This window comes from Melanotaenia boesemani, assembly GCF_017639745.1.
Source record: "Melanotaenia boesemani isolate fMelBoe1 chromosome 2 unlocalized genomic scaffold, fMelBoe1.pri SUPER_2_unloc_2, whole genome shotgun sequence".
Lineage (NCBI taxonomy): Eukaryota > Metazoa > Chordata > Actinopteri > Atheriniformes > Melanotaeniidae > Melanotaenia > Melanotaenia boesemani.
The window spans coordinates 173,412-194,551 of record NW_024580583.1 but is presented as its reverse complement, the minus strand read 5'-3'; the positions used below and the strand labels follow the sequence as shown (position 1 = coordinate 194,551).

General features: G+C 40.3%; 2 protein-coding genes across 2 annotated transcripts in view; both read left to right on the top strand.

Moving 5' to 3' along the window:
* Positions 1-21,140, top strand: part of LOC121636043 (NACHT, LRR and PYD domains-containing protein 3-like) — a 293,753-nt gene that overhangs the window by 208,261 nt on the left and 64,352 nt on the right. The window lies entirely within an intron of this gene.
* Positions 14,839-20,223, top strand: LOC121636045. The gene is made up of 4 exons (XM_041979389.1): positions 14,839-15,048; positions 15,137-15,292; positions 16,454-16,546; positions 18,855-20,223. Exons 1-4 carry the CDS (start codon positions 14,911-14,913, stop codon positions 19,176-19,178), a joined length of 711 nt encoding a protein of 236 aa, XP_041835323.1. The 5' UTR covers positions 14,839-14,910; the 3' UTR covers positions 19,179-20,223.

Below are 21,140 nucleotides of genomic sequence, written 5' to 3'. Positions count from 1 at the left end.
CCTTTAACACCAAACCATCTACTACTTCTCAAAACAGAACCTTCCATTCCACCTGGAGTGTTCAAACCAGAGGATTCTTACAGCAGGAGGAGATGGCGTCAATTTCAGTACATGGCAGATGTATTTTGGAAGAGATGGATAAAAGAATATTTGCCTGAACTACAACAAAGACAAAAATGGACAAGGAAAACACAAAACTTTGACAAAGGGGACATCGTCCTAATCATTGATGATACAGCTCCAAGAAGTTCATGGCTTATGGGCCAAATCACAGAAACCTTACCGGATGCCAATGGGCTTGTTAGACAAGTGCAAGTTCAGACCAAAACCAGCACTCTCCGTAGGCCTGTAACCAAACTTGTTCTTCTTATGGAGGCTCCATGTCGGGACTGAAATCCAAACAAGTACACACATGCCCCCCACAACCCCCCACGAGTCCCTTACACACACATGCACACATTCTTGGACGATTTTGCTTACTGCCCACAAGGACCCGTGGATATCGTAATGGACTTTAAAAAAAAAAAAAAAAAGGACTTTGGCTCCTAGGTCTTATTTTTGGTAATTGACATTCGTTCCTACATGCCAATTAGGGGCTGGAATGTAGGAGCCAAATTATTGTGTTATGTTTTGATGGATTTATATTGTTTCTGAATGGCTGTTATTTGTTCTATTTGCTAGTTTATGAGATAAAAATGTGAAGTATTAGGATTTGAATTATGAGTTGAACTAAAGTAATGAATTGTTTATTTGATTGTTTACTGTTGCGCATGGTTGATGCCGTTTCTCATCTCCGCCCCCTCTTTATGGACAGGTGACTGCAGCACCTGGGCTATATTAGTGTTGGCTATGGGGGCCAGGTGAGCTCTCGGTTTCAGGCCTTCAGAGATGCTTTGATTTGATCTTGTTGCTTCTTTCTTTCTAAAATAGCTCTAACATACCTCTAAAACACACCTGCAACACATTTACCCCAAAACAAAGAACATCATCATCAGCATGTTCTTCAACATGATGACGACGGTCCTTCAGAGATTGGCCAACAGCAGCTTTTAACAGCAATGGAGACATAATGATGGAGTTGGTGTGTGTTACGACCCCTGGTCTACAGTCTATGGGAGTATTGCTGTCTGGTTGCTTCCTGGTGGTTTGAAGCAGCTCCAGCTGGGGACGCCACTCCCTCTGACCATTGGGTAGTGGTTCACTGCTGCCGTGAGTATGCCCACTTCTACATTGTGCCAGCTGGATGATTACACTGTCCCTGCCTTCGTCTTCCACAACCAATCCAACAGGTCAACAGGGACTTCAAAAAGGAGGAAGCACCTGCAATCGGGGCAGCTGTGTTCCATTCGGCCCACAGTTTGCCAGGCTGGGTTTTGGAGATTAATCGCTGGACTTTAGAGCGTGATAATATACCCATGGGGGTTTGTGAGCTTAATTCCTGTCCTGTTTGGTTGTGTACACTATTGTGCTTTTTGAGTTCGTGTTGAGTAGAGACTCTCACCTCTTTTCTTTTGTGTGAGTAATTTTGAGTTGACGTTTTGATATAGTTGACACTCTCACCTTATGTGAGCAGCTTTTGAGTTGCTGGTTTTTCCTCATTTATGAAGAATCTGACAACTTTCCAGCCTTACATTTAGAGGATGGCTGCTGTATGACCCATTTGATATACTGACCACTCAGTCGTCCATCTGACATTCTGCTTCCCCTCCTCACCAGTTGGTGGCGCCAACACACCAAATCACTTCCCACTGCCATGAAAACAGGAGGAAGTCATTTCATCTACAATTTACAATAGTGCTTCCCAACCTATATTCCTTGAGGACCCCCTTCATGCAAATACTAAAAAGCTGTGGCCCCCCTGCCCCACCCCGTGCTGAGCCCATGCTGGTTTCATGCTTTAATTAGCAAGAATGTCACCATAAATACTGGATTCTGGCTGAGTCCTGTCCTTCCATTAAGCCACAAATAAACATTTAGCCTCACTTTTCCCAGAATGCCAGTTCCATGTGAACGAAATGCCCAGATGATCAAAACAACTTGACCAGATACACATTTTTAATCACAATGGCTCTGATTGGTCAAAGCCTCGCGGACCCCTGTGCCCTTTGAGGGACCCCTTTAGGGGTTCCCGGACCCCAGGTTTGGAACCACTGATCTACATAACAGCTGATTGTGACCAAAGCGCGATGGAAGAATCAGAAAAACCTGTTGAACAGCATTGTATGTTATCTTGGGGGTGGTGGATGAAAACCTGTGGGAAGAGCTGCACTGCTACACTGAACCCAAACGATGTTTTATCACCACTTGGACACAAATCAGGAAACAGCAACTTCCGGCTCTCAGAAATCCCGCAAATTACATCCATTTCTGTCTGTGGGACGTTTTTCTAGTTTAGTTTGTTAAAATATTCACTTCAAATCAAAAGTGAAAAAACAGCCTGATTTTTAGTTTTTAGATTTATAAAAGAAGAATAAAAAACAGCTGATTTATTTATTGATTTCTGATGCAGCTGGGGAGGGAAGTCATGGTGTAGATGTGGAATTCTGTCAGTGATTGATGGGAAAACTTAACTGTCAGAGACGTCACAGGTTCACATTGATAGAAGTAGAATGGGATGTATTGATCCGTGATGGATGCTCCTCCATCTGACGGCAGCTTGCATCCATTGCTGGACTGACTGGACTGAGTCATCCAGTACAGAACAGCTCTGTACTGGGATGCCTCTTGGACCCACCAGTGGAGGTGTTAGGAGAGAGGATGATGATGATGGCTAAGCTCTCATCCATGTTGACAGCCCCCCTCCCCCCTCCTGAACACCGACAGCCCTGCAGAGCTCCTTCAGTGACAGACTGCTGCACCCAAAGCATGGAAACCAGTACTGCTCCCAGTAAACCACAAACACACTCAATAAAAGCCAGTAGAACTTCTTAATGTCCAGAGACCTGCATGTTAGGCTGGTGTGAGTGTGTAAACTCTCTCTAGGAGTGAGTGTGATTGAATGTTGGTCTCTCTGTGGTGGTTCTGTGATGGACAAGGACCAGCTCCAGCCCCCTCGCCACCCTGCATCTGAATAATCTGTTATCTCCAGATAACCAGAGAAATGAGCCCGTTATCACCAGAAAACGCTGGTAAAAAACATGCCAGCCCGGCTGCTCTCCGCTTCCTTACACACCTTTTATTCTCATTTAATTCTAATTTACTGCTCAATCTTTTCTATTAAATTCTTTTTCCTGTTTTAATTTGTCGCTGCCATGTAATTTTTATTTCCTCTTTCCTTTCTCTTCCAGGCCCCTGATCTGCTGGGCCAGTCGAGTAAAAAATTAAGCTTCCCTCCTCAGCAGCGCCTGTTTTTATAAGGTGAGCATTTATGTGTCAGTTTTCCAGCTTAGCTGTGCAGTAGACTCTCTTTCTGAGCAGAGGTGAACACTAGTTTCACATCTTCACTGAGGATTCAATTATTAGACTCTTGAACTGCTTTCTGCTGCATTTCTGTTGGAAACTGTAAATTCTGGGAGCCAAAAAGGAAGTTTAGCTGGAAGCTCTTATGAAAGTCCACACATGGATGAATTTAGTTCTTTGTAGATGTGATGTTTAGGAAAGCGTTTGCTTCTTACACTAAATGTGTTCAGAAGCAGATTTTAATCTGCAGACTGGATGAAATCACACAGCAGGTGCAGTTTATAAAATGGGAATAAAGAAGCTGCTTCCCAGCACCAAGGACACAAAAAGTACAAAATATTTCCACCAGAAATGGAAAAGAGAAACTTATGTATGAGGAAAAGTTTCAGTTTAAACACAAAGTAGAAGTAAAGAAAATGTTTCATGTCATTTAGTGTTTTTTTTAGGCTCATAATTCCTGTGGCTCTCGTCATAAAGTTGCGTCTAAGAAGTGTTTAAACACATGGTCAGCATTTGGTTTTGTTCAACATTTTAACTGTGCTGTGATAAATAAAACCATTTTTGATGCATTGATTCTCATCAGATTCTATGGAGATGAGCTGCGTCTGGCCTGGAAAACAGGCAGCAGCTGCTGATGGAGGCAGGAACCCTAAATAACTGTCAGAGGTAATTCCATCCTCTTTAATCTCATTCTGATCCAATAACATGCTGCTGTTAGTAGATGCTGCTCTGCTGGTATTTTATTGCTAACTTAAATCCTGTTCTGGGTCTGTTCATGACGTGACATGAATTCTTTAAGAGGATGTAACTGCAGACAAGATGTCCAACCATGGGGGACCAGTTTAAAGAGGACATTGTCCTGGTTGACAGGAAATATTACAGGCTGAGTGGACGTTAGTCCCAGTTTCAGGAAATATTTCAGCTTATATTACTGTGTAAGGAAATGCATTGGAAGCATTTAAATGAGCCATTGAAGGGTTTACAGTTTTTTATTTAATCCTGGAGGTAATTTTATGTCTCTGTAAAAGCAGCTAATTTAAAGTTTTGTGGACATAAAATGGTCTTTAACCAGCTGACATGAAAACCAGAGCTGAATGTGAGATATTGGTGACTTCCACCGCTCTACAGACTATTAAACACTTTCAGTCACGCTTCATTATAACAAAAGAAAATGTCAGAATTTAGTCAGATTATCAGCAAAGTTGCACTTTTTTTAAATTGGTGTGAAATGGTGTGAAATGACTATGAATAGTAGACGGCTTAGATTTCTATCAGATCAGGATTTATTATTATAAAGAGGAAAAAAACGATGCAGGATGAAGCTGAGGATCAAGTGCATTAAGACGACGGCACCACCTCAAGCTTTGATCCAGTGGAACAGGTCTGATAATCCGGATTAAGATGTGCTGCAGGACTTGTTAAAGTCTTGCTTAGAAATGAGGTCTGTCACTTAAATACTGAGACAAAATTATCTCCAGAAGCTGGAAAGCTGCTCTGGTATCAGACATGTAGAAGACTGCATCTGGAGGCAGGACAACATTTCTGCTTTCAGGTCAGAGCCTCTAAAAGTTGCTGCAGTTTGTTCTTCAACTAAATGATGTGCACAAAGTTCAGCTTCTATTTTCATGGATCATTTTCTTCCAGATTTGACACCTGCTGTTCAACAGTGTGTCCATGATCTGCCATCTTATCTGCAGCTGCTCCCTCACATTTTCATGCTGATCTGCTTTGTATCAGTAATCTGGATAAAAACCACATCAACATGTCTGAACTTCTTCACAACATCAGATTAAATCCAGGAAAAGATTCAAGCTGTCTCATCTATTGTAGTAATTGGCAGGAATGAATCGTTTTAATGATCCAGTCTGTAGAGTCGAAGTAAAGGCGAGACATGACATGAATCTTTTTATCTGATAGAAGATGTGTGACTTGGAAACTCTGAAGGCTGAGCCCTAAAAATAAAAGCTAAAACTCAAGTTTCTCTACTGGAATAAAAAGCTGAAGCTACTGAGTAAAGGCTGGATGAAGGAAGTGGGATGGAAATGAAATGTTCTGCATGTGATAAAATAGCAAATGCTGCATCTTCATCCATCTTCAGCTGTTTCAGGTTAAATGAAACTCACATCTGTTAGAACTTGGGTGGGTGGGTGGCTGGGTGGGGGGGGGGGGGGGGGCAGCACTTTGAAGACTCAATGTTGGTCAGAGCTGCATCTACTTTACTGTTGTTCATCTGGTGGAACATGGCTTGTTAGACTATGATGGGATGAGCGATCTTTGCTCTGGATTTAATAGATTTGATCTCCACTAGTGTCAGACTGGTCACCTTGTTGTTATTCTGGAAGAAGCAGAGGATTGTTGTGTAGATCTCTAAGTAGTTTTATTACCTTTTCCTCAAGCTGGCAAACCAGTCTGATCCCAGTTTGCATGTTTGTGCCATAATGTAAGAGCTTGTTGGCTGAAAGAGTCGTGGCAACGTTGCCATTACGGTTAAAAGCTGAACTCATACTGAGGACTGGAAGATTTGCTTCTGGAGGTTCAGTATTGATCATAAATGTGTCTCACTGACCTTTGTTCAGGTGGAGAACTCTGGAAGAGTAAGTGGATATTTGCAGCAGAACGTCCTGGTTCTGCTACTTAGCACAGAGGATGGTTTAGTGCTAATATTGTTGTTCATCAGCAGCATGTCGGCTTCTCTAGTTCACCACTCCCAACTCTCTGATATCTGATATCTAGAACTGATCCTATTCTACAACGAACACAAACACATCTGACCTGCAGGATGTGTCGTTTCATCCTATCAGTCAGAATTACAGAAGAGGTGATGTGAGCTAAACTCTAGATGCTAAATGGAAATGTAAAATGGATTTACTCTGGTCACATTAATGTTCCTTCATGGTTTCTATTTTAAAAAGCAGAAAGAGGTTGGGGTCCCTGAAATGTCTCATTCTTACACATGCAGCTGCAGCAGCTTCTAAAAGCTGTTAAACATCCCTGAATACTTTGTAGTAATTCCAGCTGGATGGATAAAAGCAGGAATTTCATTGTGGGGGGCTTATTTAACAATATCTAGTTCATAAATGGCAACAAATATATTGAATGTAAAAGTGTGAAACCTTCATGAAGCTGGAAGGAGTTTGTAAACCTGCATTTGCTTAAAAAGCACAAAGCAGCATTTTTCCTGCTTTCTGTACAAATCCTCATCACACAATGCAGCAATCACAAGATCAGACGTCTAAAGGCAGGAACACGTTAATCCCACTTTTCATTCCTACAATCCTTCCTACACATTCATATACGCCTCCATCTGTCCATCTGATGGCGTTGGACTCATGTTGGAGTGTGTGCATTTTCATTCAGATCTACTAAACGTGAGTCCTTTTCCTGGTTTTAAATGCTGCTATGTTGCTTGGCCCCTGTGCCGTGGTTTGATCCCTGGCTCCTCCACCATGGTGAACCATTTCTCCCTGAAGACCACATCAGTCCGTCCTTAACGAGTCCGTTTGTTGCTCCTGCATCGTTGCTGTTTTAGAAGAATGTTGGAGCAGAAACGTTTTCATGAGTATTTAGCTGGACACACATCAAGCTGTTAAACTGACAGCTTTTCAGCATCTGTGAACGGCTGTATGAGACACTAGAAGTGGATTTTCTGAACCAGAACCTACACAAACAAGGCCAGTGGTCCTGCTCAGCTAATGGGAATAATGGTAGAATGCAGCACTTCATATCTGAGGGCTCAAGAGGTTTGACCATTTTCTATCCTTTTCTACCTGAAGATGCAGCAACAACTCCTGATTGAAAGATGTTCAGCTGTGCAGCTGCAGAGATGAGGGAACGTGTCAAAGGTTCACGCTGCTAGTTGTGTGTTGAGAAGATGAGATCCAGCTGCTTTCAAGCCTTGTAGAAAGTAAAGTGCTGGTGGAAAAGGAGTGTACTGAGTTCCTGTGGATGAACGGGATGTTTGGGATGTGGAAGTGTCCCACAGAAGGAGAGTGGTGGGATCATCATGTTCTGAGACTCGCAGATGTTCAAGTCCAGGAACAAAAGCTCAGTTCAAGCTTGGAAACTGTGGATCTGTGAGATCGGAGTAAAAGCATTTAAGACCAGGACCTGAGAGGCCCACCAGACTTCTGAGTCTGTCTAATAAAACCTGCTGATCTACTGGATCAAAGGCGGCACTAAGATCCAGTAGAACCAGGACTGGAAGTTTCTGTGTGTCCAAGTTCCACCTGAGGTGGTAAACAATGTTTAAAAGGGCGTCTCGGTTCTGTGGTTGGTCCTAAAACCAGATTCAGATTCTTCTAAATATTCTGTTTATTCAGAAACTTGTGTAAGTGAATAAAAAGAACTTTTTCTATCATGTGAGTTAAAAGCGGTGAGTTGGATACAGGTCGGTAGTTCTCCAGAAGGTTTGGGTGTGAATTCCTCTTCTTCAGAAGGGGCCTCACCACTGCTGTTTTACAGGCAGATGGGAAGACGCCCGTCTGAAGGAGGACCTCACCACGTCTGCAAGCTCACGCTCAAAGAAAGCATCACATGTTTAAAGTGATGTGGGAATGGATCTAAAAGGCAGCTTGTTGGTTGAGGAGGAAACTGGAGCAACATCTCTGCATCAACCAGGACAAACTCTCCAGTGTTTCCTCTGGTAAAAACAAAGCTTGAGGTCTGTTAAGATCAACATGTCGCTGAGATAAAAACTGGATCTAATAGCATTGATTTTACTTCTGAAGTGGTCTGCAAAGTCCTCACATGCAGCATGTGATGCTGTCATGGAGGACTTGTTCAAATCTGGGTTCATTAAAAGACGTGTTGTTTTAAAAAGGAATCTGGGATTATTTTTATTGTGTGGAATCAGATGAAAAGTGGAGCGTTCTGGCCTGTTTCACTGCTTTATTGTAAACTCTGACTTGTTCCTTCAAACTTTCTAAATGAAAAGTTCATCTTGATTTCCTCCGTTTCCTCTCTGCTCTCCTGCAGCTTCTTTCCAGGTTTGTGGTTTCTTCGTTTCTCCGCGATGGTGTGAGTTTGGATCTTCTAGTTCTGGTTTTAAGTGGAGCTGCAGCATCAACGGCTGACTTCAGTTTCCTGTTAAAATCATCTCCAATAAAATCACACTTTTATTCTAGTGTAGCTTTAAAAATGTGTGTATAAAGAATAAAACGTGTTGCTGACTAAATATGAGTTCAGCTTTTCTTCATCTCCTCACAAATGGTCTTGGTGATGTGCATGTATCTGTCCAGCTGGGAAGCCAACACCTCCACATTGGGAAGTTTGGGAAGGAAGGAAACTTGTGCATCTCTTTGAACCTCCAGGAGGAGAGGACAGATTAGTGGTGCAGCCTGAACATGACTGAGTGGGATCTTTTCAGGCAGGTGTAACACCTGCTTCTCAGCGAACACATGCAGTGAGGTGGCGGCCAGCTTCTCCACGGCATCCACACTCAAAAAATAGAAACAACCAGTTTGTCCAATTTTCTCAACTCTAACATGTAGTTTCTACTTAAATAAAATGTGATTGTAGATTTACACAATAACTTTGTGTAAATTTAACGTAAAACCTTAAAACTCACTATTTACTTGATTAATTCATGTTGAGCTAACATGAAGGATTCAAGTTCAGATACAGACACAGAAATTCCCGGACACTGTCGCGAGGGAAAAAGAGAACAGCAAGCAGCAGGCAAAACGAGGAGCATGTGGAAAGTTTAAGGTAAGCTGGAATCTAATGTCATCTGAAAAAATTTACACCATGCTTGAATGCATCTTGTATACATACATACATACATACATTTAATTATTATTTGATTGATTAATGTATTACTTGATCAAAGCCAAACAGTTGCTAGCTAGGTCACTGTATAGGTAGCACGATGCAAGGGGAGGACGGTTAGCCTAATTAGTTCAAAATGTTACTGGATGTCAGCCTTTTACAGTCTATGATGTCAGTTCATGTTTGTGATATTATTTGCACCACTTGTCGCCTCATGTCATCTTCAGAAATTGTATTTTTATTAAATTTGCTAAACCCAGTGGATGTTTTTCTTTGCTTCCTTGGGAACGTTTTAAAAGATAAATTCTTTTTTTTTGTTTTTTTTTTTTTAACCTGGGGCTATTTTCTAACATGAAATACGATCATTTAATCACCTAGACAGTTTTGGTGTAACTGTATCTCCTCGGGAGATATTTAGATCCACTCGCCACCAGCGTACATCAAATGGAATGGGAGTGGGTGGGGCAGGCTCTAAATACAGCCATTTCTGTAAACAAAAAAAAAAACAAAACAAAAAAAAAACAACTCCTTCATTTCACCAATGTGTTCTTGTGAAATGCTGTTGTGATCCCTCTGTGAGCTCCATGCGGCTTGGAGTTGCGTTTTTGTGGTGATCCGTTCCTATTTACAGCCATTACAGGCACTGTGAAGCGGCCTGGAAGTGACGTCATCAAAGCCGCCACTTAAAGTTAATGGCTGTAAATAACGACTGAGCCGCATGGAGCTCACAGAGGGATCAGAAAAGCGATTCATAAAAACACATTGGTGAAATGAAGTTTTGTGGCAGAAATTGCCTTATTTATTGGCTGCGCGAACCTGCCCCGTTTACTCCCATTATGTATGTACGCTGATCGCAGGTGCATCTTAATTTCTCCCGAAGGAGTTCAAGTTAAACCAAAACTGTCTGGGTGAGTGAATGATGTATTTCATGCTAAAAAAAATAGTTCCAGGTTGAAAAAAAAAATTACTTAACCTTAAATTGATTTCTCATTGCACTGTGTGTGGAGGGGTGAAGCTCACGTTTGTGCGCGCGCGCGCCAGTGTGTGGGGGTAGAGCTGCGCCGTTTACGGTACAGAAAAAGGAGGACATGTTATTTAGAGACAAATTACATGTCGTCTTCAAATTAAAATATTTAGCCACTAACCGTTTAGTTCTTTGGAGACACACATGTATGACGTGTCTGCACACACCGCCACCAGAGTGCACATCAGAAAACAACTTAGAGCCAGAGAAGAAAGTCCGCGTTTTCAGAGGTGTGAGGATAGAAAAGTTTTCTTTGCTGGAGCAACAGCTGGGTCTGAGAAGTGTAAACAAGCAGAAACTTCCATTATAGTTATTTCTGAAGTGCAGTGTGTCTCAAACTGATGCATGATGTTTGCATGATGATGTTGGGAGGTTTTCTTAATGACGATACATTATCTGAGATATACACTATTTAAAGCTAATCTGTTAAGTCAAATGTTCTCTGCAGTCTTTGGCATTTTTTCTTTGTTTTTTTTTCTTTCCACACTTTTCTTCAGCATCTCAGTAACCTATGCTAAATCAGTCCATAGTGAGGTTTAAAAAATACCTAGTGACTTCACTGACCTATCAGATAATGCTTATATTATTTTAGCAATATTGTGCATTGATAATTAATATTGTATGTGTAAATTCACTGCAATGCTGCAATTGGGAGGCAACAGAAATAGACTAAATTGCATGGTAGTCAACACATTGTACTATAAGGTGTAACTAAGCTCAAGGAGTAGGGTATATACATCTCCACTTTAATTTACTGGTCATTGTTTTCTTTGCATTACAGGATCTTTGTGGCGGCAAGTTTATCCCTTGTTTTCCTGTCCAACCCCGCTGATTTTGCCCGATTCTGCCCTACCGCTGATTTCTGTTGAGAGAATTCCCTTCTTGCAAAGTAGAGGATTTCATCAGTTTTTGTGTGCAAAACTCCAGGCTCTAAAGGTCTTTTTTTTGTTATGAATGTAGATTTGTTTTTCTTTTTCTTGCTTAAAATGTTTAAATTAAGTTGTGCTTAGGTCCAACAAACTTAAATCAGCACAATTCTTTTAAAACTACAAATTTTGAAAAATGTGGAGGTGTAAGGAATGTGGTATGTCCATGTCTGGTAGACCTGAACTTCTAAAACATTTTAGAATACAGCACTATCTGAGACAACGCTATCCATGCCCTCATACCACTTGCCCATGTACTTTTAAGACATGGAATGCTTTGCGTATTCATTTGAGTAGAGTACATCCAAAACCAAGCTCTACAGACATTCAGGAGTTGTCCACATTCAGATGTCATTTGTGTGCATGTAGCAGCCTTCCTACAGAGAGAGAGTACTTTGTACACATTGGAACTCATTTGAAGAACAATGAAACTGTTGGATGCATGTTTAAAGATTGCACTTTTCAAACCAACATTTATGGAACATTCCACTCACATAAGAATAGGAAGCACAACCCACACACACTGAAACATTTTAAGCTAGGTATAGTTGAAAATACCCAAGTTCTACAAGAAGACTCTGACAGTATTGGAGAGGTTGCAGAAAATCAAGACAACCCTGAAGTTCGGGTACCTATATCTTCAGGCTGCAATGCAGACATAACTAAGAACTTGCTTGATGTGTTTGAGCAAAATTTTGCGGCAGCGTTGCTCAAGTTGGAGCATTTTTCCCATGTTCCAGGATCAAAACTTGATGAATTTCTGGAAGAACTTAACTACTTGTTAAGATCAGCCACATTTCCATTCTCCGTTAAGATTCTTGAGGGTTTATTTAAAAAACATAGTATAACAGTGGATGAATCTTTTATAGCAGAAGTAGCATCTGCTGTCTATGAATCTAATCCTTTGCTCAAAGCTATCGAGGTGAGTGGTGCTTTAAGCACTTCTTTTCTTCGCAATCGATTTTACAGAAACAAGTTCAATGTAATACAACCTATTGAGTACACACTTGATGCCAAAGCAAGGAAAAGTTTTCAGTATGTTCCCATACTGAAATCGCTACAGCAGCTCTTCGAAAGAAAAGATGTTGTGGACAAAGTAGTAGAAAATCACAGTGTACAACAAAGTAAAGTGTCTTTTGCGCATCATGTTTACAGATCTTCTCAAGATGGTTCACACTTAAAAAATAATAAATTTTTGGCAGGAGGTGAGTTGAGAATTTTGTTAAAACTATACATAGATGAATTTGAAATTTGTAATCCACTGGGAACGTCTCGCAGGAAGCACAAACTTTGTGGCATTTACTGGACTTTAAATAATTTACCTGCAAGCTGTCACTCCTCACTATACTCAATTTATCTGGCAATCCTGTGCAAAAGTGATGATTTAAAGAAGTACCGTTATGAACAGATTTTGCATCCTCTTCTTCACGATTTAAAAACTTTAGAGCAACATGGACTTTACATTCCATTGCTTGGCAAAGATTTGAAAGGAACAGTCCAGTTTGTTGTGGCCGATAACCTGGGAGCTCACAGTCTAGCAGGTTTCAATGAGAGCTTCTCCAGTGGTTATATCTGCAGATTTTGCACTGCAACAAAAGCAGACATTCAGACAAGAGATGTGAGGTCAGGTGCGTTCAGTCTCAGGAGAGAAGAGCTCCATGCCTTTCATGTGAAAACAGCTTCAGAGAGTGGTGCAAGTTGTTTTGGGGTGAAAAATCATTGCATTATCACTAAAACACTCACCCACTTTAGCATTCACACAGGCTATCCTCCGGATGTGATGCATGATGTTTTCGAAGGCGTTGTACCAGTAGAGCTTGCTCATTGTTTGGGTGTCCTTGTGAACAAGAAATATTTTAACCTTGAAACACTCAACGAAGCCATCTTGCATTTCCCTTACAAGTGGGGAGACAAAAAAAACAAGCCACATGCAATCCCACTGACATTTTCAGTTAGAAAAACAATCGGTGGGAATGCCCACGAAAACTGGTCCCTTTTAAGACTACTCCCATTTATTATTGGGCCTTTGGTTTCTGAAGGTGAACCAGCTTGGGAAGTTCTGTTGGACTTAAAAGACATTATGGAGCTTGTGGTTGCTCCAGTACATACAGATGAGTCTATAGCCTATCTTGAGGGGAAAATTTCAGGTCACAGGCAAAAGTTCCAAGAACTTTTCCCTGATGTGCACTTAATTCCAAAACATCACTTTGTGGAGCACTACCCTCAACTTATAAGGATGTTTGGTCCTCTTGTGGAGCTATGGACAATGCGCTTTGAGGCAAAGCACAGTTTTTTCAAGCAAGTTGTGCGACATGTCAACTGCTTCAAAAATGTGCCCCTCACTCTGGCCACTAAGCATCAACTCATGATGGGATATCACATGAAAATGAGTTTTCAGAAATCAGCTGCTGAGGTCACAAATGTCTCTACCCTTCCAGTGGATGTTTTAAAACAAGAAATAGCTCAGGCCATTAACCAGAACTTTCCTGGAACAACAGAAATTCATCTGGTTAACAGTGTGACAAGCAATGGTGTGAATTTCAGAAAAGGGATGATACTTGTTCATAGCTCTACAAGTGGACTGCCCGACTTTGGAGAAATTCTTCAGGTCTACATTGTGAATGACAAACCATATTTTATTCTGAAGAGACTTTATGGGTGGTATAGAGAACATTTTAGAGCTTTTGAGCTCACAAGTTCAGCCTCTGAAACTCTCATGATTAGGCTTGATGAACTGGCTGATGACTACCCTTTGGCAGATTATTTTGTTGGACCCACACGAATGGTGACACTGAAACGATTTATCAACTTGTAAGATGTGTTGAAACACAAATGTTTTTTTTTTTTTTTTTTAATATTGAAACCTATTCTTGTTGTCCTTATTTTACATATTTAGATTGTTGAAAGATGTCGACACCAGCAAAGCTGCGAGTAATCTTGGGAGAAAACAACTCACACAAATTGATTTTCCCAGATGGCATTCCAGGATCTGTCAGTGAACTTGCAGAGAATATAAAAAAACAATGTGGAATACAAGGAAGTTTCAGACTTCAATATATGGATGTTGACTTTGGCAATGAGTTCACCAACTTGGAATCAATGTCAGATGTCATGGATAAAGGTACTCTTAGAGTAATCTTGGATGCAGAAACGCCTCGCCTATCTGATGGATCTCCACCACCTTCGTACTCGGCGGCTGCAGCTTCCCAGTCAACGGATGACCGCTCTTCATTTGCATCTGGTAACTCATTTGACACAGATATCCTGTCTTCTTCTGAATCAACCTCTTCTCGGTCATCCAGTTGGCCCCTTGTTTTCAGCATTCCTAAGTTTTCTTATGAAAGTGAACTGCAGCTTGAAAAAGCCAACACAGCTTTCAGAGAAACTGGATCCTTGTTGAATCCTGATGTAAAACTTAAGTCAGCAATCATGGATGGTTTGATGGAAACTATTGTCAAGCACAAAGTGTACCTCTCTGATGCAGAGTTCAGTGAGGTAGCAGCAGCTCTTATAACGGCACATCCTTGCTTGAAAGAGCCAGGTTCCATAAGTGGATTTGGTGGTTGGAAGACAAGTTTAAAATATAAACTTGGGAACTACAGATCAAAGCTCAGGAGACTTGGATGTCCAGAAGTGACTGTGAATTCTCTGAAACAGAAACCTGATGATCGTTGCAGTCCTGCCTATGGTGTTAAGAAACCTAAAAAGGCAGAAGTGAATTACTGCCCACCATATCCAGCCGGTGAAACAGCTGAAACTTTGGAGCAGATAAGAGTAAAACTCCTGTCTGAAGTAATGATCCGAAATAATGAAGACAAAGTAGCTGCCATGATGGACAAAACGTTTGCACTAAGACGTCTTGAGGTAGTCCAAGATGCACCCATGGTAGCGGATTTCAAAGCAAGGTGGCCAGGTCTCTTTAATGTGAGGGAGGTAAGTAAATATAATGACAATGCTTTCTTTTTTCTTTCTTAAAATGCACGATGATCATTATTTTTTTTTTTTTCTGTTTAATTTTTAGGTGAAAGCAGAATTCAAGAGGATAACCACAGTTGAGCTGCAGTCCAAGTTCTTCTTGCAACTTGATGCACATTCTGAAAACTTGATGAAAGTGTTTGCCAGAAAAGGAGGAGTCCTCGGGAAAAAGATAAAGGCAGTGATGCTTCCAATGACTCGGGTAAGATAAGAGGTCAGGAAATTATGTTCAAATATTTAAGTCAAGAAGCTTATCAAAAGTTATGATAATGTGACTAAGTATCAGAGGTATCTAAGCAAAGAGAAAAAAAGGCCTCAACTGTAAGTTATTGAAAGCGCTCCACATTGTTATCTCACCATGTTGTTAAAGGAATACTTTACCCTCAGAATGATGTCTTCATTCCACATCTTCGGCTGCACGATAAATATCAAGAAAGTGTCCAGAGTGTTAATCAGCATGAGGGTGAAGTATTCCTTTAACTCCATTGCACATGGGGCATTTAAAAAACTGGTATCCAATATATTGTCTGATATATATTGGATGTACGCTGATCGCTAGTGGATCTTAATATCTCCCGAAGGAGTTCAAGTTACACAAAAACTGTCTGGGTGAGTAAATGATAGTATTTAATGCTAGAAAATAAGTCCAGGTTGCAAAATACCAAACTTTCCCTTGAAGCTGCTCCGAGTGTTTTTAATTTCACCGCCAATAACCTCACCTCTACTGACCAACCAACACACTAACAGTGGGTCTGCGGCATCAATCCGCCTTAAAGAATGGAGGAGTGACAGGTAAAGTTAAGTGGGAACATGGTTTGATGACTTAGTACCTTCCCACTTAACTTTACCTGTCACTCCTCCGTTTTCTTGGCACGTTTTTGTGCTCGTTCTTTATGGCGGATTGATGCCGCAAACCCACTGTTAGTGTGTTGGTTAAGGAGTCAATCTAGTAAATAAAGTTAACTTGGTTGTCTGCTTTATTTCCACTTTAAAGATGTGAAATTAATATAAAAGTAGAGAATACTTGGTAGAATTCAAATGATTGTTCCAGTATTTTTTCAGAACTGCTCATTTAGCTACCCCTGCATCTCTTTTGTTTTGGTTTCTGGATTCCAGTGGATGACATACAGGGTGCACCCATGACAGGTTGTAAGTCTCTTCATAGGCCAACAGAGACCACAGACTTGAACTGCCTAATGGATATAAAGTTGAGAGCATTTTATTAAAATGTAATTATTTTTAAAGCTGCCTTCTTAAAGTTGCATCTAGTTTTTTTTTTCTTTTTTTTTTTTTTAGAAATTTTGCATACCAGTTGGTATTGATCTTAATGGGTGTGAACGTCCTTTCTAAATGTCATTTTTAGGCTGACAGCATTGATGTCAAAAGAGAATGCATCCTCAGAGGCTTGACAGTGTACTTAAATGAGGATCCACAAAAATTTGTGAAGGACTACACGGTATGTTGAACAGCCATCACACATCTCTCACACGCATTCATCTTTCATCCCAACTTTGTGGTTTTATTTTGTCAGGCACAGTGAAAATTTACCTAGGGCAATATAAAACGACCTTACTTTAGAAAATTGCACAATATTCCACATTTTATAATGATCCCTAAATATGTGATTCTCATGTTGTTCTTTTGTTGTACCGGATGACTAAAAAAATTTGTCGCACTTGGCACACTTTTGGTTGCTCTCTAGAGGCCTGCTACTCATCTCCTTACTGTACAGCATCTGTGTTGACCTTCCTGTCCAATTTGCTGTCCAAGTCCTCAACTTCCTTTCTCAGGGTCCTGATGCGCAGTGTACAGGTTTCCTCCTCTGAAGTCATTAACCATCTCCCTTTTCTCAGAATTGTATCAGAAGGATATTGTTCCTGTTGCTCCAGTCCACAAAGTTGCTGACCAGCTTTCTGTATTCCTCCCCATGTCTGTCTGATTTATCTGACCACATAAGATTAAAAGTTTTAGCTCTGGTACCAGGTGTAAGGTTTTCCAGAATACCGGCACCCTCTCCTGCTTCAGTGTCTAATTCTAACTTATCCCATCAGAACAAGAAGCCTTGTGCAGGTGGATGGTGGTATCTTGACAGAATTTAGTATAATCAGTGATGCAGGCAATGATCTGATTAATGTCCTCTCTATGACCCTCATTTATCAAACGATCGTAAGAATAAGCGCACATTTGTTAGTTAAAATGATCATACGGTTGGACCCACGTGTGATTTATTAAACGTTTTGTATCAGACCAGTCTCTTTGTACGATTAGACGCTGTTTGATAAATGCCACGGCTGATTTTCATTGTCATTTAAATGTTACGCCCATGGATAAATATTCATGGTTCAGAGACCTCACCCAATGAGGTGAAACCATGGAGAAGAGAAGTACTGCGAAGAAAATAAATTTTTCAGAGGTAGAAACCCTCATCTGTGAGGTTACATATAATAAAGATGTGTTGTTTGGCCACCTGAAAAGCGGAGTAAAAGTTGTTCACAAATCTGCAGTGTGGAAAAAGATCACGGAGGCAGTTAACAGCCACGAGTTGTGGAACGGACTCCAGCTGAGGTATTAATAAAATTCAAGTAGCATAATATATATATCCACAACTCCGCAGCTGTTAACTGCCTTCGTGATCACGTATGTATACGTGTCTTCATCTCGACAGTAAATTCTTTACCTACACTGCCAGGTAAAGAAGAAGTGATCAGACTTAAAACTCACCACCAAAAAACATGTTGCTGAGGCTCAGCAGCAGACTGGAGGAGGCAGCCAGATCCCAGCCCGACTCTGACCGTTACAGAGGAGATGATAGTGATAGAGAGATGATAATCGGGTCCGACTCCCTCTCCGGATTTGCAGGCAGTGGAGACACAGATCCGGCGGATCCGGAGGGTTGTAATTAGTAACTGTCACAAAGCTGACATGTTACACGGGTTCACATTTTTATTCAGATTTAATGTTTCAGAGTCAGGCACCAGCAACATGGCATCATAGTCCTAGAGTGGCCCGCTGAGCCAGACCACCAGAACCAGGACACAGGAGCCGAGGGTGCACGTCCGTCCCTCGTTCTGCACCTCAAAGACCAGCGGCTGTTATCACTGCCTTTTTGGAATTATTATTATTATTATTATTATTATTATTTCGAGAGCTGTTTACATGCTTGAATGACAGTTTGAATTTTTTTTTTTTTCCAATAAACACTTTTAAGGTTCTGCTGAGCTGCACCGCAAACCCACACTGACTCAGATTTGCGTACACAAACTCAGAGCTGTCGTGAGATTTGATCGTATCCTACGCTCATGTCAATATTGAAAAATGCCGAGTCTTGCGTGGAAATGGTTGTACGTACAGATTTTGGTCGTACAATCGTTTAATAAATCAGGGCCCATGTGTTTGACAAAGAGCACCACGTCTTGTGGTGTAAAAACTGTCCTGCAAGGCTTCACAGGCTTTCTGACTCCACCTCCTTACAGACCTTGCGTAGACAGGGAATCTTTGAACTTGCTGGCTCAGGCATTTTAAAAAAACTCTTCGATTATTGAGGACTAAAGAAAGCACTCACATATTAGTCAATTTCAAAATATTCCGTGTTATGAAGGAGGCTTCCATAATTTTTGCCATTTTAGAATTTGTAATTTACAAGTCATATCTTTTAGATCACATTTTCCATGTCATTTTTAGAGTAAGGTCTGTACAAGAATGATGCATGATGAAATCCTACTGAGAAAATCTGTGTTTATACCTTCCTTATTGTTCTCCCACAGACTGATGATCAGTGTATCGAAAGAGACCTGGCAGAAACGGTCTTTGGGATCTATGTGATTCGACACAATGGTGCAGACCCTGATGACGATCCTGAGGACATTGGAATCGTTTTGGAGGGGGTAGAGGTACTGAGTGGTTTGAGAAGTGTCCCATTCGCAATGGCAATGTTTCTCGGACTTGTGTATTCTCTGAACATTAGTTACCCTCCAGAATTAAAATATACATTTGAAGCTGTGCAGAAAATCATAATGGAGATGGAAGGAAACAAGCTGTCAGCCAAAGTGCAAACTCTCAAAACACTGCTGGCACGTTCATCATTCTAAAAACGACATTTTAGTGGCTGCCCATACTATTTCTTACTTACAAAGATTGTTAGTTTCATTTGCACTTTAAAGCAGTTTGTAAGATGTATTTGATGTCTTAACTTTATAACAATTTTGAAAGCAAAAAGCTTTTAGTGGGCTGAGGAGATTTAAGAGAAATATGGGAACAACAATGTGACATACTGAAGATTGGATATCCAAGGACACCTTTTCTTTATATTTCAGGAGTTAAAATATATGTTTGAAGCTGTTCAGGATCTGCAAGGAAACGGGTGGTCAGCCAAACTTTCAAAACACAGCTGGTGTGGACATTACTTAAAAAAAGGGAGAGCACACAATTCACAGGCTGCCCAACTTACTGTTATTTGTCTATGAATGTTAAAGATTCATGTTGCACTTTTAAAAGTCTGGATTTTGGAAAATTGTTGTCTTGCCAGTTTGTAAAATATTTCAAATAATCTTTTTCAACTTTTTTACACTTTTATGTCAGTCAAAAGCTTTTAGCATGCCAAGTATATTTGAAAAAAAGAAATATGTGAAGACTGGATATAAACACACTGTCTTTATTTCCAGAATTAAAATAGATATCTGAAGCTGTTCAGAAAATCATTTTGTATCTGCAAGGAAATGAGTGGTCAAAACACAGCTGGTGTGGACATTACTTAAAAAAAAAAAAAAAGGGGAGAGCACACAATTCACAGGCTGACCTACTTACTGATCTGTATTTATGAATGCTAAAGTTTCATGTTGCACTTAAAAGCGGTAGCTAAGTCTGGATTTGGGAGAATTCTAGCCTCATCAGTTTATTAAAGATTTCATATTACATTTTTCAACTTTTTCACTGTTTCATCACGTCAGTCAAAAGCTTTTAGTGTGCCAAGCAGATTTAAAAGAAATATGTGAACAGCAATGTAAAAAACTGAAGACTGCATATATCTTGTTGCATCTTTTTTCCTCGTTCTGTGAACTGTAAGGAGCGATGACATATTGAGTAAAGTTGCACTTTAGTATTTTTTTTTTTTTTTTACTCATAAAAACACATGGTTTTCATTTTTTTTTTTTTTTTTTTGTATTAAGTTGTATCCACTTAGATCTATGTAAATGTGCTGTAAGAATGTTGACCTCCTTGGCAGGAGTACCATTAAGGGTATTGTTTTTTGTTTCATTATAACCTTAGTTAACCTCATTTTGTCTTTCATAAAGTAAGCACTACAAATTCATGTTTTTAGAAACTGTGTGCTGTTGTTTTATGTTTTATTAATGTAATTACTGAGTTTTGGTAAACCATTGTCAACATGTAAGACTAAACGGTCTTTACACAAATAAGAGTTTGATTGAAAGCAAATAAGCTGTGTTTTTATTCCAACTTTTGGCACCACACATAAGAAGTAAATAGTACATGGACAGTGCTTTTATCCAAAGCACTTTAATACGCGTCAGATTCAGCCATTCACACCAGGGCTGAACGATATGGACAAAATATTCATTCCAGATGTCTCCATATCGATACAATATAAATATGGGTTGGTGGAAAGCAAGCATTTTTCAGAAAATATAAACGTAACACAGAAGAACATTGAAAGTGCATTTTATTTGTGACTTCCAGAGCTGTACATCCAGGAAGAGCGCGGGATAAATCTACATTGTTTATATTTTTGCTTTTTCAATTTGAATATCTTGAATGTGTATATCCCAATATGACAATGATCCCGATGGGCTATTGAGAGGCCACCTCAGGTTCAGTGTCTTGCCCAAGGACACTTAGGCATGTAGTCTGGGGGAAGCTGGATTCGAATCCACCGACTCTCTGCTCTTCCACCTGAGCTACAGCCATCCGGAAGTTATTTTCCTTTTGTTTTGTTGAATGAACTTGAAGAAATCATGGAAATCATTTCCACCTAATTAATTAATTTATTTTCAACATTTAAGCATTTTAGTTTTTTAAACCAGATATCCTTGATT

What these genes read in the sequence shown, in the direction of transcription:
- LOC121636045 (XM_041979389.1), top strand. Translation starts at nt 14,911, where the DNA reads ATGATCCGAAATAATGAAGACAAAGTAGCTGCCATGATGGACAAAACG. An exon ending in GTCTCTTTAATGTGAGGGAG is followed by an intron (nt 15,049 to 15,136) that starts GTAAGTAAATAT and finishes TTTAATTTTTAG; the next exon opens with GTGAAAGCAGAATTCAAGAG. An exon ending in TGATGCTTCCAATGACTCGG is followed by an intron (nt 15,293 to 16,453) that starts GTAAGATAAGAG and finishes TGTCATTTTTAG; the next exon opens with GCTGACAGCATTGATGTCAA.